The sequence below is a fragment of the Salvelinus fontinalis genome, chromosome 24, assembly GCF_029448725.1.
Source record: "Salvelinus fontinalis isolate EN_2023a chromosome 24, ASM2944872v1, whole genome shotgun sequence".
In the NCBI taxonomy this organism is placed as follows: Eukaryota; Metazoa; Chordata; class Actinopteri; order Salmoniformes; family Salmonidae; genus Salvelinus; species Salvelinus fontinalis.
The window spans coordinates 29747131-29762919 of record NC_074688.1 but is presented as its reverse complement, the minus strand read 5'-3'; the positions used below and the strand labels follow the sequence as shown (position 1 = coordinate 29762919).

The 15789-nt window shown below is 42.4% G+C and overlaps 1 protein-coding gene and 1 pseudogene across 1 annotated transcript; both read right to left on the bottom strand.

Annotated features, from left to right (window-relative positions):
• Window positions 1-4724: 4724 nt before the first annotated feature.
• Window positions 4725-5675, bottom strand: LOC129822650 (olfactory receptor 11A1-like). The gene has a single exon (XM_055881012.1). It carries the CDS (start codon window positions 5673-5675, stop codon window positions 4725-4727), a length of 951 nt encoding a protein of 316 aa, XP_055736987.1.
• An 8286-nt stretch (window positions 5676-13961) lies between these two features.
• On the bottom strand, window positions 13962-14867 carry LOC129822525 (olfactory receptor 6B1-like; annotated as a pseudogene).
• Window positions 14868-15789: the final 922 nt, after the last annotated feature.

The following is a 15789-nucleotide window of genomic DNA, read 5'->3' as shown; positions in this document are numbered from 1 at the left end:
GGCTTGACAATCTGGACCCCCTATTCCTGAAACTGTCCGCCGCCATTGTCGCACCCCCTATTACCAGCCTGTTCAACCTCTCCTTCGTATCATCTGAGATCCCCAAGGATTGGAAAGCTGCCGCGGTCATCCCCCTCTTCAAAGGGGGAGACACCCTGGACCCAAACTGTTACAGACCTATATCCATCCTGCCCTGCCTATCTAAGGTCTTCGAAAGCCAAGTCAACAAACAGATCACTGACCATCTCGAATCCCACCGTACCTTCTCCGCTGTGCAATCCGGTTTCCGAGCCGGTCACGGGTGCACCTCAGCCACGCTCAAGGTACTAAACGACATCATAACCGCCATCGATAAAAGACATTACTGTGCAGCCGTCTTCATCGACCTGGCCAAGGCTTTCGACTCTGTCAATCACCATATTCTTATCGGCAGACTCGGTAGCCTCGGTTTTTCTAATGACTGCCTTGCCTGGTTCACCAACTACTTTGCAGACAGAGTTCAGTGTGTCAAATCGGAGGGCATGTTGTCCGGTCCTCTGGCAGTCTCTATGGGGGTACCACAGGGTTCAATTCTCGGGCCGACTCTTTTCTCTGTATACATCAATGATGTTGCTCTTGCTGCGGGCGATTCCCTGATCCACCTCTACGCAGACGACACCATTCTATATACTTCCGGCCCTTCCTTGGACACTGTGCTATCTAACCTCCAAACGAGCTTCAATGCCATACAACACTCCTTCCGTGGCCTCCAACTGCTCTTAAACGCTAGTAAAACCAAATGCATGCTTTTCAACCGTTCGCTGCCTGCACCCGCACGCCCGTCTAGCATCACCACCCTGGACGGTTCCGACCTAGAATATGTGGACATCTATAAGTACCTAGGTGTCTGGCTAGACTGCAAACTCTCCTTCCAGACTCATATCAAACATCTCCAATCCAAAATCAAATCAAGAATCGGCTTTCTATTCCGCAACAAAGCCTCCTTCACTCACGCCGCCAAACTTACCCTAGTAAAACTGACTATCCTACCGATCCTCGACTTCGGCGATGTCATCTACAAAATAGCTTCCAACACTCTACTCAGCAAACTGGACGCAGTTTATCACAGTGCCATTCGTTTTGTTACTAAAGCACCTTATACGACCCACCACTGCGACCTGTATGCCCTAGTCGGCTGGCCCTCGCTACATGTTCGTCGTCAGACCCACTGGCTCCAGGTCATCTACAAGGCTATGCTAGGTAAAGTGCCGCCTTATCTCAGTTCACTGGTCACGATGGCTACACCCACCCGCAGCACGCGCTCCAGCAGGTGTATCTCACTGATCATCCCTAAAGCTAAAACCTCATTTGGACGCCTTTCCTTCCAGTTCTCTGCTGCCTGCGACTGGAACGAATTACAAAAATCTCTGAAGTTGGAGACTTTTATCTCCCTCAACAACTTTAAAAATCTGCTATCCGAGCAGCTAACCGATCGCTGCAGCTGTACATAGTCCATCTGTAAACTACCCACCCAATTTACCTACCTCACCCCCCATACTGCTTTTATTTATTTACTTTTCTGCTCTTTTGCACACCAGTATCTCTTCTTGCACATGTTCATCTGATGATTTATCACTCCAGTGTTAATCTGCTAAATTGTAATTATTCGATTTATTGCCTACCTCATGCCTTTTGCACACATTGTATATAGATTCTCTTTTTTCTACCATGTTATTGACTTGTTTATTGTTTACTCCATGTGTAACTCTGTGTTGTCTGTTCACACTGCTATGCTTTATCTTGGCCAGGTCGCAGTTGCAAATGAGAACTTGTTCTCAACTAGCCTACCTGGTTAAATAAAGGTGAAATAAAAAAAAAATAAAAAAAAAGTCCTTAACTTTGAGTTTCGAGTCCTAAACAAGTCATAATGTGCTCTTCACCAAATGTAATACCATTTCATATTTTTAACAAGAGTAATAGTTAGTATATTACATTTACACAAATCATGAATGCTTTTAAAAATATCTATATATTTATTACTTTCCAAATAAACATTATATTTCCATGAAAATACATGGGTAGCCATGAGAAAGACCCCCCCCCCAATAGTGATCGACTATCGAGGATTGCTATGGGGCACAATCAGGCGATGTAGGCCTGTACACAATTGCCCAACCTTAAAACACACACACACACACACACACACACACACACACACACACACACACACACACACACACACACACACACACACACACACACACACACACACACACACACACACACACACACACACACACACACACACTCTCTCTCTCTCTCTCTCTCTCTCTCTCTCTCTCTCTCTCTCTCTCTCTCTCTCTCTCTCTCTCTCTCTCTCTCTCTCTATCTGTGTGGTTACAGTAGGCTAACGTATGTCAATGGTTTTAGGAACAGCAGTAACATCAGGCAGGATTTAGGCTACCAACTGCCTAGCCAGTTGTAGCTTAATCTTGGGTGCAATGATCACGTTCCCGCACTGACTGACTGTGTGGAGGCTCATTGATTTAACGTTACGTTAGCCTACATGATACACTAGTAAAGTAATAAAATATATAGCTGTCGGCTATATTAGCCACGAGTTACCGTTCTTCGTGCAGCTTCAAATGTCGAACAAAGTTGGATATTTTTGCACCTCCGTCTGTAAGTTTCTTCCCGCATGTTTTGAAAGTTGCAATCAGTTTTTTGTTAATACAGCGTCGTCTTTATATCCCAAAATTATAATTTTGCGTATCATCTTTCCAAGGGCTCCATCTGAATTCACCCGCCGACGTTCCTCTGCACTGCCACGTACAACTTTTTCTCAGCTGGCACAATTTGATTGGCTGCTGTCTAATTCAAAACTGTAATCCGTTAAATGAAGAGTTGATGTGCTGCACACATCTTTTCATAGCATAATTTTTAATATTTGGGCTTGGGAAGTCAGGTCGAGTCATAAGGCTCAAGTCCAAGTCAAGTCACAAGTCATTAGTGTTAAAGTCAAAATCGAGTTTCAAGACATCATATTTGTGACTCGAGTCTGACTCGAGTCCAAGTCATGTTACTCGAGTCCACACCTCTGAATATCAGATCTCTTATTTATGTGCACCATGTACAATGAAGACACAGTTTAGTGGGGTGGCAGGTAGCATAGTGGTTAGAGCATTGGGCCAGTAACAGAAAGGTTGCTGGATCAAATCCCTGAGCTGACAAGGTAAAAATCTATCCTTCTGAACAAGGCAGTTAACCCACTGTGGGCCGTCATTGTAAATAAGAATTTGTTCTTTTAACTGACTTGCCTAGTTAAATAAATGTTCAATTAAAGTTAAAAAAAGTGAAACCAATTGAAAGCCTCTGACAAAGGGATGGTTTCCCAGACCCAGATTAAGTATAGTCCTGGACCAACCACTGGCAGGTATCTTGGATATTGTTGACAGGCTACCTTGTTAGCTTCAGTCTGAATCAGGGTGTAACACAACAGTCTGAGGAGAGGTCATTGGTAGCCTGGCCCCAGATCTGTTTGTGCTATTGTTCCAACTCCTTGTCATGTGTGATATGACAAGGAGTGTAATGTTAGCACAAACAGACTGGTACCCAGGCTACGTAGTTAGGGCTCTGTAGTTTTCCTGGACATGTGATCTAATCAGGGAAAACAGAGAATAAGTCCAAAGTCCTAGCTATAGTCTAGAACCTAGGCCCAGAGCTTTTTCTGTTCAGGTAAAAGTGAGGACTCTTATTTCCTCTCTGGCCTTCCTTAGGCCTACAATACACTTTCCCCCCCAAGACTGCATCCTATTCCCGATATCAGGGGTATTAAACTCTTACCCTACGAAGTCCGGGTCCTGCTGCTTTTCTTTTTTGTTCTACAGGACCTGATAATTAGTCCCTGATTAGAGGGGACCAATGAAAAAAAGTAGTGGAAGTGGCTCCGAGGTCCAGAGTTGAATAGGGTACCATTTGGGATGCAGTCAAGACCAGCCGTGCCTCTACAGGAGCCCCTCAGGTCTCTACAGGTTACTAGCTGCATTAATTGGTTCCCAGGGAACGAGGTGATGGAGTGGACTAATGACACGGTACCTAATGACTCAATAAACATGTTTCTTACAGTCTTATTATTGGCTTCTGCTTTCCACATGGTAAAGTGTGGATGGAGTACAATAACAAACGTGTCTATTTGGATTGTTACATTCTGTAGGTCAAACATATCTCACAGTGACCCCGGAAAAACAAGATACATTTTATCTCAATAAAGGTATCTGGTCCTGACAGAATATAGTTTGTTTTCATGCTGAAGTATTTCCCAAGATTTCGCTCTGAAAACGTCAAACAATCATGTACCTACTGGGCCCATTTTCCATTAGTGATGGATCTAATGGTGGGCTATAAGGTGGGCTTACCTTGTACACATTTACATCAATTTATTCACTGTTGTTGATTGATCCAGACAGTCTAATTATGATCATTTGCCAATAATTTGTCTTTTGACCAACCAGATCAGATCATTTGCCAATAATAAAGATCAGCCTTAGATACTTCAATTTAAGAAAGAAATTCAAAGTCATGAACTTCTCCTGTTTTTATTTGATTTATATGACAATATTTCAATGTTTTACATTTACCACCCTCACCCCCATTCATTATTGCGACTAGCCTATCAGTAACAAAACACAAGTCAACATAACAAAAATCTAACAATCAGGACAGAAAAGGTCAGACTAATGTTTAGCTTATGTTTTAGGGTACAGACCTACAGGTAGAATGTTTTTACAAGCCTGTCTGATTTTAGTCATCCTAACTCCATACACAATAGGATTTAAAAGTGGCTGGCACATCAGATAGTACACTGATAAAATAGTGTGAAGTACAGTTGGAACATTTCTCATAGACTTTTCAAATCTACTCTGGAGCAGATTTAACAAACAGCCGAAAGAGAAGTTGAGCAGCGAGGCCAGATGAGGAGTACAGGTTCTGAAAGCTTTCTGTCTGGTCTCGATGGAAGATTTCAAACAAATAGTCAGAATCTTAATATACGAGAACACAATAGTAATTAAAGGGACAGCGACAGTCATAACAATACCACAGAGTCCATAGATGTTATTAACTGTCGTGTCTGAAGTTGAACAGGCAAGTTTTACTACCAGGTAGTTGTCACAATACACTTTGTCTATGACGTTTCCACACAATCGCAAACGAATGGTTAAAGACAGTTGTATGGTGAATTTTACAAAAGAGTACAACCATATTACACAAATTAAAATACACACCTTGCTGAGTGTCATGATGACGTTATACTGTAGTGGAGAACATATAGCAAGGTACCTGTCGTAGGACATGACTGCTAAATTGATGAATTCAGTAGTTCCATATGTGTACAAGACAAATATCTGTAGGTAACAGCACACAGTGGAGACTGTATGGTCATCTGAAACCAAATGAGTCATGAGAGCAGGAAACAAACCAGTGCTCCCATACAAGTCATTTACAAACAAACTGCACAGAAACAGATACATTGGTTCATGAAGGCTTCTCTCCATACATATAACCACAATAAGCACTGTGTTCACCATAACTATGGAGACGTATAACACAGTTATTATAATGAAATACAAGTACCTTAAGTGTCCACTATCACTATATCCAGCTAGCATAAATGACGTGAATTGTGTTGAGTTCATCATCTTCCCAATAGTACCTATAGAAGTATTTGGAGATATAGTTAGTTCACAACATAAGTATTACAGTGTCTATCAGGTGAAACAATCTATCTCTTATTGACATCTCATAATTGCTTCATTCTTATAATTACCATTGATTTTCAAGACTCATTGCATTTTTGCCACAGCATTACTCTTCAAGGTGATTCCATGGAAAACCATTGTTACCTGTGGTTGTAATGGACATTGAGTAGAACGTACTGCAAATGTCATTCATCCCTACTGTAGTTCAATAATATTCATTTTTTGAATAACAAATACAATTGACACTCTCAACTTACAATTTTTTGCTTTACTGTTAAACTTGCATACACTCCAATTATAATGTGAGAATCAAACAGGATGCTCGTCTTGCAGAGCTGTGGTGTGGTAATGCTCCCTGGCATAAGTCACATATAACTCACCAGAGACCAGGATTCAATACCTGTGTCCACCTTTCTCACTGATTCTCCCACCTGCCTGTCTCCCCCTCTAATTTCCTTACTGTCTGAATAAAGAGACAAAACATCAATCAAAATACGTACATATATATCTTTTAAAACAGGATTTAAGTCTAGATCACCTGGTATATTTCTCCAGACTGCCGTTGTGTGGACATACAGTAGGTCTACTGTATGTTCTCTAGATCACCTGGTATATTTCTCCAGACTGCCGTTGTGTGGACATACAGTAGGTCTACTGTATGTTCTGTGTCAGTGGACTATTCCACACTAAACTACCATCACATCACCAACCTTTTATACCTTTTAAAGGAAGAAAAACCCCAGTATACAGCAGTGTGTTTACTTGAACTCCAATGACACAAATAATTACATTGTCATGGTGTGACTCTCAGTGTCCCATGGGTGGTTAGGTTAGTGCAGTGCCGGCTCAGCTAATAAGTGACATAAATGGCCTGCAATATTTTCTCTCCGCTGCCCAATCCCGCTTAGGGCCCCTAAAAGGCAAGAGCCGGCCCTTTACCAGGTTGTGTTGCAAGGTCCATCCTCATTTTCATTTAATCTGGATCAGTTAAATTGATAATAGAGTGTGTGTGAGTATGTGTGTATGCGTAAGTGTATGTGTGTGTGTGTGTGTATGTGTGTGTTAGTGATGTGCGGGTTGACTCATTCCCTGCAGTTATATAAGTGGGCAGGCGGGTTTAAAGTGAGGAAATAGAAAACAAAAGCCTTCCTTAAAAGATTTGGTGAAGTGGTAAAAGAGGATTATAGCAGTGTCAGCTATGTTATGTGTAAGGATTGTGAGGCGATATACAAATTTGACAGTCACAAGATGGAGACTTCAAATAGACCTATGACGCGTCAAGATAACTGTAGCCTACTGTTTAGATGGGTTAAATGAAACTGAAATCTATTACCTCTCACATAGCCTTAATATTAACTTAACCCTTGTGTGGTGTTCGGGTCTGTGGGACCCATTTTCAATGTTTACTAAAAGAAAACAAAAGAAACATTTCATCCTGATACTCACTGGCCTTGGCTCATTTTCTGTGAAGAACATGTCAAATAACACATTTACATTGAGTGTACACTGTGCACCCCCCTACACATTTATATTACATATGTGGTGTTCGGGTCCACCCGAGGGTAATAAAAGTGTGGAAAAGTGTGTGTGTAGGTGAAAACAAGTGAAAATTAAACAAAAAGGCTTGCGATGTGGTTTCACTCTGTCTTCCTCCTCCCTGGGCCTGCTGTTTCAACAAAGCACCAAGAACTTATGTCTCTGTCAATTCGGAGTCTGTCATTGGAAGAAGAGGATGAGATTGACCCTCAGCTAGCCCCAGGACCAGCCCATCAGCAACCAGCTCATCAGCAGCCTGCAGGAGGAGAAATATGGATGAGAAAAAATTGTCTTCTTTCCCAAGGAATGAGCCACCCTGCAAGGCTGCCAATGTCATAAAGATGCAACCAGGGCTGACGCGGATCGCGGTTACTCATGTGAAGGGCATAAAGTATTTTTTTGAACTGTTCATCCCAGACACCATCCAGAAAATCATTCTGGACTGCAATCATTCTGGAGGGCGTGTTTTTGGAGAGAGATGGAAGGTGATGGACCAAACTCATTTTCATGCATACTTTGGGTTTTGCATCCTTGCTGGTGTTTTCGGATCCAATGGGGAATCCACAGGATCCCTGTGGGATGCAGAAACTGGCAGATCATTTTTCAGTGTAAAAACGTCTCTAGAAAACTTCCACATTATTTCCAGGATTATCCGCTTCGATAACTGAGACAGCATACCAGCTCGGCGGCAGAGATACAAGCTAGCTGTAATCAGGTCAGTGTGGGACAAGTGGGGGGACCACCTTCCCCTGTTTTACAACCCTGGGCCCTAACGTTACTCTTGATGAGCAGCTTATGCCATATAGGGGCCGCTGCCCCTTCAGGCAGTACATACCGTCTAAACCCACCAAATATGGACCTAAGATATGGGCTGCCTGTGATGCTGCTTCATCATATACGTGGAACTTGCAAGTGTATACGGGGAAGCCAGATGGAGGAGTCCCTGAGGAGAACCAAGGGATGTTGGTTGTCCTGGATGTGTTACAGTGACTCCGTGGCCACAGCATCACCTGTGATAACTTTTTTACTTCTCACAAGCTGGGACAGGAGCTCCTCAAGAGGAAGCTGACGATGGTAGGAACAGTATGAAAAACCAAACTAGAGCTCCCACCTCAGCTGTTGAATACACGGAACAGGCCTATCAATTCCTCTAAGTTTGTGTTCACGGCCGACACATCCCTTGTGTCCTACGTGCCAAAGAAAGGCAAAAATCTGGGACTCATGAGTACGCATCATAGGGGTGGGAGAATCTGTGGCCAGGAACATCAAAAATCAGAAATCATAATGGATTACAATGCCACAAAAGGAGGGGTGGTGCCAGAACAACAACCTCTCCCTCAACTTGATCAAGACAAATGAGATGATTGTGGACTACAGGAAAAGGAGGACCGAGCACGCCCTCATTCTGATCGACGGGGCTGTAGTGGAGCAGGTTGAGAGCTTCAAGGTCCTTGGTGTCCACATCACCATCAAGTAACATGGTCCAAGCACACCAAGACAGTCGTGAAGAGGGCACGACAAACGTATTCCCCCTTAGGAGACTGAAAAGATTTGGCATGGCTCCTCAGATCCTCAAAAGGTTCTACAGCTGCACCATCGAGAGCATCCTGACTGGTTGCATCACTGCCTGGTATGGCAACTGCTCGGCCTCCGACCGCAAGCCACTACAGAGGGTAGTGCGAATGTCCCAGTACATCACTGGGGCCAAGCTTCCTGCCATCCAGGGCCTCTATACCAAGTGGTGTCAGAGGAAGGCCCTAAAAGTTGTCAAAGAGTCCAGCCACCCTAGTCATAGACTGTTCGCTCTGCTACCGGAGTGCCAAGTCTAGGTCCAAGAAGCTTCTAAACAGCTTCTACCCCCAAGCCATAAGACTCCTGAACATTTATTCAAATGGCTACCCAGACTATTTGCATTGCCCCCACCCCCCTTTACACTGCTGCTACTCTCGGTTATTATCTATGCATAGTCACTTTAATAACTCTACCTACATGAACATATTACCTCAATTACCTCGACTAACCGGTGCCCCCACACATTAACTCTGTACCGGTACCCCATGTATATAGTCTCACTATTGTTATTTTACTACTGCTATTTAATTATTTGTTACGTTTTTTTTGTAGGCATTTTGATAGATTTTTTTACTGCATTGTTTTGTTGTTTTGATTTGATTTGATTTGGATTACTCTACCTTTATTTAGCCCTCAGTAGCCTCAGTCATAATGCAGTGTTGGTTTTGGTCACGCTCCGTTTTGTTAATCTGGCTTATTCTTATCATTAAACTCACCTTTTTCACCTGCTTCATGACTCCCAGCGAATATGTTACACCGCTGCCTGGAAAAATGTATTTGCTTGTACTTACTTTGAGCCTCAATAATGTGTTTGTATTTTGTTCCATTCAGGTCATTGGTCACTTTGAAGATTTCCCCAGCTATTGTCACGTTCCTGACCGGTTTTCTGTTATTTTGTATGTGTTTGACGGTCAGGGCGTGAGTTTGGGTGGGTAGTCTATGTTGTGTGTTTCTATGTTTGTTAAGGGTGACCTGATATGGCTCTCAATTAGAGGCAGGTGGTTTTCATTTCCTCTGATTGAGAGCCATATTAAGGTAGGTGTTTTCACACTGTTTGTTTGTGGGTGGTTGTCTCCTGTGTCTGTGTCTATGTCATTGCGCCACATGGGACTGTTTTCGGTTTGTTTGTTCGTTTGTTCGGTTTATGTAGTCTGTTTCCTGTTTCATGCGTTCTTCACGTTATATGTAAGTTCGTGTCCAGGTCTGTCTACATCGTTTATTTGTTTTTGTAGTTTATCAAGTATAGTTCGTTTTGTGTCTTGTTTAAATAAATCATGTCATTTCACAACGCTGCGTTTTGGTCGAATCCCTGCTCCTCCTCTTCGGATGAAGAGGAGGAGGAAAGCCGTTACAGCCATGTTAACTCTTCCACCACATTTGCTGGATTGGTTGAACAGTGCAGGAGAGAACCTCCCCCAACAGCTTTTTTCTTTCTTGTCAGGACCAGAAAGAAAGAAACGCCACTCAGCCGTTTTTTATGCCTGCTACATTAGGTTAGGGTGACACAAATGAGAGAACACCTCACTCGGACCATTTCAGTCCCCATAGCAGAGCTGTTTAGACTAGTTTTCAAGTTATCTAGACAGGTTAGTCACCATAACCGTTTTACTGTTTTGCATGTAGAAACGCTTCCCACTTGCAAAGACATGCACAAGAAACACCCACACCAAAGCACGCCTGCAATACACAAACCTCTTTGGATGTTAAAACCTCTTATGGCTGGGGGCAGTATTGAGTAGCTTGGATGAATAAGGTGCGCAGAGGTGCCCAGAGTAAATGGCCTGCTACTCAGTCCCAGATGCTAATATATGCATATTATTAGTATATTTTGATAGAAAACACTCTGGAGTGTTGGCAGATCCTGTCTGGTTGGCGGCTCTGGCAGATCCTGACTGACTAACGGCTCTGACGGCTCGGGACAGACGGGCGGCTCTAATGGCTCGGGACAGACGGATGGCTCAGACGGCACTGGGCAGACGGATGGCTCAGATGGCGTGGGGAGGTGGAATAACCCGCACCGGGCTATGTAGGCGAACCGGGGACACCATGCGTAAGGCTGGTGCCATGTAAGCCGGCCCGAGGAGACGCATTGGTGGCCAGATATGTAGAGCCGGCTTCATGGCACTTGGCTCAATGCTCAATCTAGCCTTACCAGTGAGGGGAGGTGGAATAACCCGCACCGGGCTATGCACACGTACAGGAGACACCGTGCGCTCTACTGCGTAACACGGTGTCTGCCCGTACTCCCGCTCTCCACGGTTAGCCTGAGAAGTGGGCGCAGGTCTCCTACCTGCCCTTGGCCCACTACCTCTTAGCCCCCCCCCCCCCAAGACATTTTTGGGGTTTCTTCACGGGCTTCCGTGCTAGCCGCGTACCTTCATAACTCCGGTCTTGAGCTTGATTCTCCGGCTTCCAGCCACGTCTCCTTGCTGCCTCCTCATATCGCCGCCTCTCTGCTTTCGCTGCCTCCAGCTCAGCTTTGGGACTGCGATATTCTCCCGGCTGTGCCCATGGACCTTTTCCGTCCAATATTTCCTCCCATGTCCAGGATTCCTGTGTAGCAGGCCACTGTTCGAACTCAAGCTGCTTGGTTCTGGATTGGTGGGTGGTTCTGTAACGATTCTCTAGCTCTTCCTCCTCCTCGGACGAGGAGAGGAGAGAGGGACCAGAAGACCAATGTGCAGCGAGGTATGATGACATATTATTTATTAAATTAAAGACGAAAAAAAACGAAAACACTTTAACAAACTACGTGAAAACACCTACCTTAATATGACTCTCAATCAGAGGAAATGAAAACCACCTGCCTCTAATTGAGAGCCATATCAGGTCACCCTTAAACAAACATAGAAACACATAACATAGACGACCCACCCAAACTCACGCCCTGACCGTCAAACACATACAAAATAACAGAAAACCGGTCAGGAACGTGACAAATTCTGAATAAGATATTTCTGTTCAGTATTCTTGTATCTTCTTTATGCAATTTATATCACAAAAAATGTGTAGGCTACATTCAACCATGCTTTCTTGTTACATACATATTCTTGTTATTGCATTAATGAAGTAATAAATTGCCTTCAAAAGCGGTTGTGATGATCCATTTATTTTGAGAAATACACTGAGGAAGAGGCCTGCTTAAGCACATTGATATGTTATAACTCTACAACCCCCTAAAATGTAAATGATTTTATAGTACTGTTACCACAACATTATATACATCATTTTATTTTCAGAGTATTTAGAATAAAGCACCCAGTGGGGGAAAATACACTATATATACAAAAGTATGTGGACACCCCTTTAAATTAATGTATTTGGCTATTTCAGCCACACCCGTTTCTGACAGGTGTATAAAATCGAGCACACAGCCATTCAATCTCCATAGACAAACATTGGCAGTAGAATGGCCGTACTGAAGAGCTCAGTGACTTCAACGTGGCACCATCATAGGATGCCACCTTTCCAACACGTCAGTTTGTCAAATTTCTGCCCTGCTAGAGCTTCCCCAGTCAGCTGTAAGTGCTGTTCTTGTGAATTGGAAACGTCCAGGAGCAACAACGGCTCAGCTATAAAGTGGTCGGTCACTAAAGCCCACAGAACGGGACCGCAGAGTGCTGCAGCCCGTAGCGAGTAAAAATTGTCTGTCCTCGGTTGCAACACTCACTACTGAGTTCCTAACTGCCTCTGGAAGCAACGTCAGCACAATAACTTAGTTGGGAGCTTCATTAAATGGGTTTCCATGGCCGAGCAGCTGCATACAAGCTTAAGATTACACTGCGCAATGGCTTGAGTTGTGTTAAGCTCTCTACCATTGTACTCTGGAGCAGTGGAAACGCATTCTCTCGAGTGATGAATCATGCTTCACCATCTGGCAGTCCGAAAGACGATTCTGGGTTTAGTGGGTGCCAGGAGAACGCTACCTGCCTGAATGCAGAGTGCCAAATGTGAAGTTTGGTGGAGGAGGAATAATGGTCTGGGGCTGTTTTTCATGGTTCAGGCTAGGCCCCTTAGTTCCAGTGAAGGGAAATATTAACGCTACAGCATACAATGACATTGTAGATTATTCTTTACATCCATCTTTGTGGCAACAGTTTGGGGAAGGCCCTTTCCTAATTCAGCATGAAAGTTAATTAAAAAAAATACATATATTTTGTTTAGCTAGCCAAGTCAGTTAAGACCAAATTCTTATTTACAATGACGGCATAGCCCGGCCAAACACGAACAATGCTGGGCCAACTGTGCACCGCCCTATTTGACCCTATTTGACTCGCCCTATTTGACTGCTTTACATCACAGCCAGATGTACGTTTGATTATGTAGTGTGTGTATTGAAGAGTAGCGTTGCATATTGTTGTTCTTCATTGGAAAGTAAATACCTCCATAAGGAGTCACAAAATTGCACTATTGATTGCACGCTTTTCCCTTTATAGTGGGAAGTCACTCCTTGTCCCAAAGTCACTCCTGCGCTGTCTTGGCTGTGTGCTTAGGGTCGTTGTCCTGTTGAAAGGTGAACCTTCGCCCAAGTCTGAGTAGGTTTTCATCAAGGATCTCTCTCTAATTTGCTCCGTTCATCTTTCCCTCAAACTGTTGTCGCTTTGTTATTATGGAGAATTGTGTGTAGATTGAAAGAAAAATCCATTTTATAATAAGGCTGTAACATAACAAAATGTGGAAAAAGGGAAGGGGTCTGAATACTTTCCAAATGCACTGTATAAATCATGTATATTTATGCTCCAGACACTGACATTGAACGTCCTAATATTTCTGTATTTCTTTATTCCATTATTTTATTATTTTAGATGTGTGTATTGTTAGATATTACTGTACTATTGGAGCTAGGAACACAAGCATTTTTCTACACCAGCAATAACATCTGCTAAATATGTGAATGTGAGCAATACATTTTGATTTGCTACAATTACTCTATTCTTGAAAATGTGTAAATCATTTTCCCAGAGGAGGGCGGTAGATAAAACAAATAAGGGGCCATTTAACCTTGCAACAGTTTTGCCAGATTTTAACTTTATTTTTGTTGACTTCTGATATCAGGAAGTCTCCCTGTTGTGTAAGATCATGTAACTAACCTCTCACGTCAATGCTTTCATGTCTATTTCACTTTCTAAAAACTGCTCTTCGAATCTGCTGGAGGTTAAGTCCATATATGACAGGGTTAAAGACAGGTGGTATAATAAGGAATTGTACAGCCATTGCATTACGCATATTTAGAGTAATATTTATATTACTATTCCACCCTTGCAAAGTATCAAACAGGGTCACTGTGATGAAAATAACCATTGTCAATAAATGTGGCACACATGTCTGTGTGAATTTAATCTTTCCCTTAGCTGACTTTACACAAGTCCTTACAATCTGACAGTAAGAAAGGGCAATGAGAAGTACCTGTAAAACTTGAACCACTATTATACAATAGTCCCAAATCCGATTGATGGTTATGGGTAAACATGAATGGTTTACTATAGACACATTGTCACAGAATAGTTTATCAATGTGAGATCCACATAACAGTTACTTTAACTGCCAGACTACCTTTATCAGTGATATAAATAAAGGATAACACCAAGAAAATAAGAGTAACTTTCTAACAGTTAAAGATGTCACAACGGTATGGTATAGTAGTGGTCTGCATATTGCCACATACCTGTCGTAAGACATCACTGTTAGAGTAGAAATTTCACACAGGACAGATGTGTATATTACATAGGCTTGAGTGAACCATCCACCATAAGATATCACCTGAACATCTGACTGAAGGTCCAGTAAGAACTTGGGGTAGAAACCAGCAGTTCCATACAATCCATTGACACATAAACTACACAGAAAGATATACATGGGCTCATGGAGGCCTTTCTCCTGAATGATTGTTATGATCAGAGTCAGATTCACAGTGATGATGAGAAGGTATGTGATAAGAGACAAGATAAAATAGACCGATTTGTTGTTAAATGTCTCTTTTAAGCCAAAGAGATAAAATAACTTGACTTGGGTTGAGTTCTCCATAGCTTTTGTTAATTTTCTTTCTCTGGTCAAGGCTGGAGTGTGTATGGAGGTGAATGTATGTCTGTGAATTATTTGATTATGTGTCCACAATACTTTTAACAAAACAAATTCATTGTAACGGCTTTCTTCCTGGGATGAAGGAGAGGACCAAATTGCAGCGCAGTTAGTGTTCAACATGTTTAATTAAACAATAAAGATTAACAAATAACAAAATAACAAACGTGAAAGCCGAGACAGTCCTATCTGGTGCAGAACACAAACACAGAGACAGGAAACAACCACCCACAATCCCCAACACAAAACAAGCCACCTTTATATGATTCTCAATCAGGGACAACGATTGACAGCTGTCTCTGATTGAGAACCATATTAGGCTGAACACAGAAACAGACGAACTAGACACACAACATAGAATACCCACCCCAACTCACGCCCTGACCAACTAAACACATACAAAACAACAGAAAACAGGTCAGGAACGTGACATTCATATCCTCCATCAAACTCTTATTCTTAAAAATAAAATAAAATATCCCGATAATATATACTATCAGACTTCTGAGGTGTGAAAGATATAAAGAAACTTGTGCCTGTCAAATGTGTTCTTGCTTGACACAGGGATACTGCTCCAATAACTTGTATATTAATACCACCAGAAGACAGTTAAAATACATGATTTCAAATGGTCAGAATATGAACATAGGCAATTATTTTGTCAGAATATTAATATAGAATATGTATACGCTGGAGAAAAATCTACATCTAGTAAATAAATTAAATGGGAATTCAGAATATGATATTTCTGTTCAGTATTTATTGTATCTTGTTAATGCCATTTACAATCACTCCAAATCTGTAGCCTACATTCAACATTACTTTCTAGTTTCATGCATATTTGTGTTATTGCACCAATTAAACAATG

Coding starts and splice junctions, on each gene's coding strand:
- LOC129822650 (XM_055881012.1), bottom strand. CDS start 5,675: ATGATGAACTCAACACAATTCACGTCATTTATGCTAGCTGGATATAGT.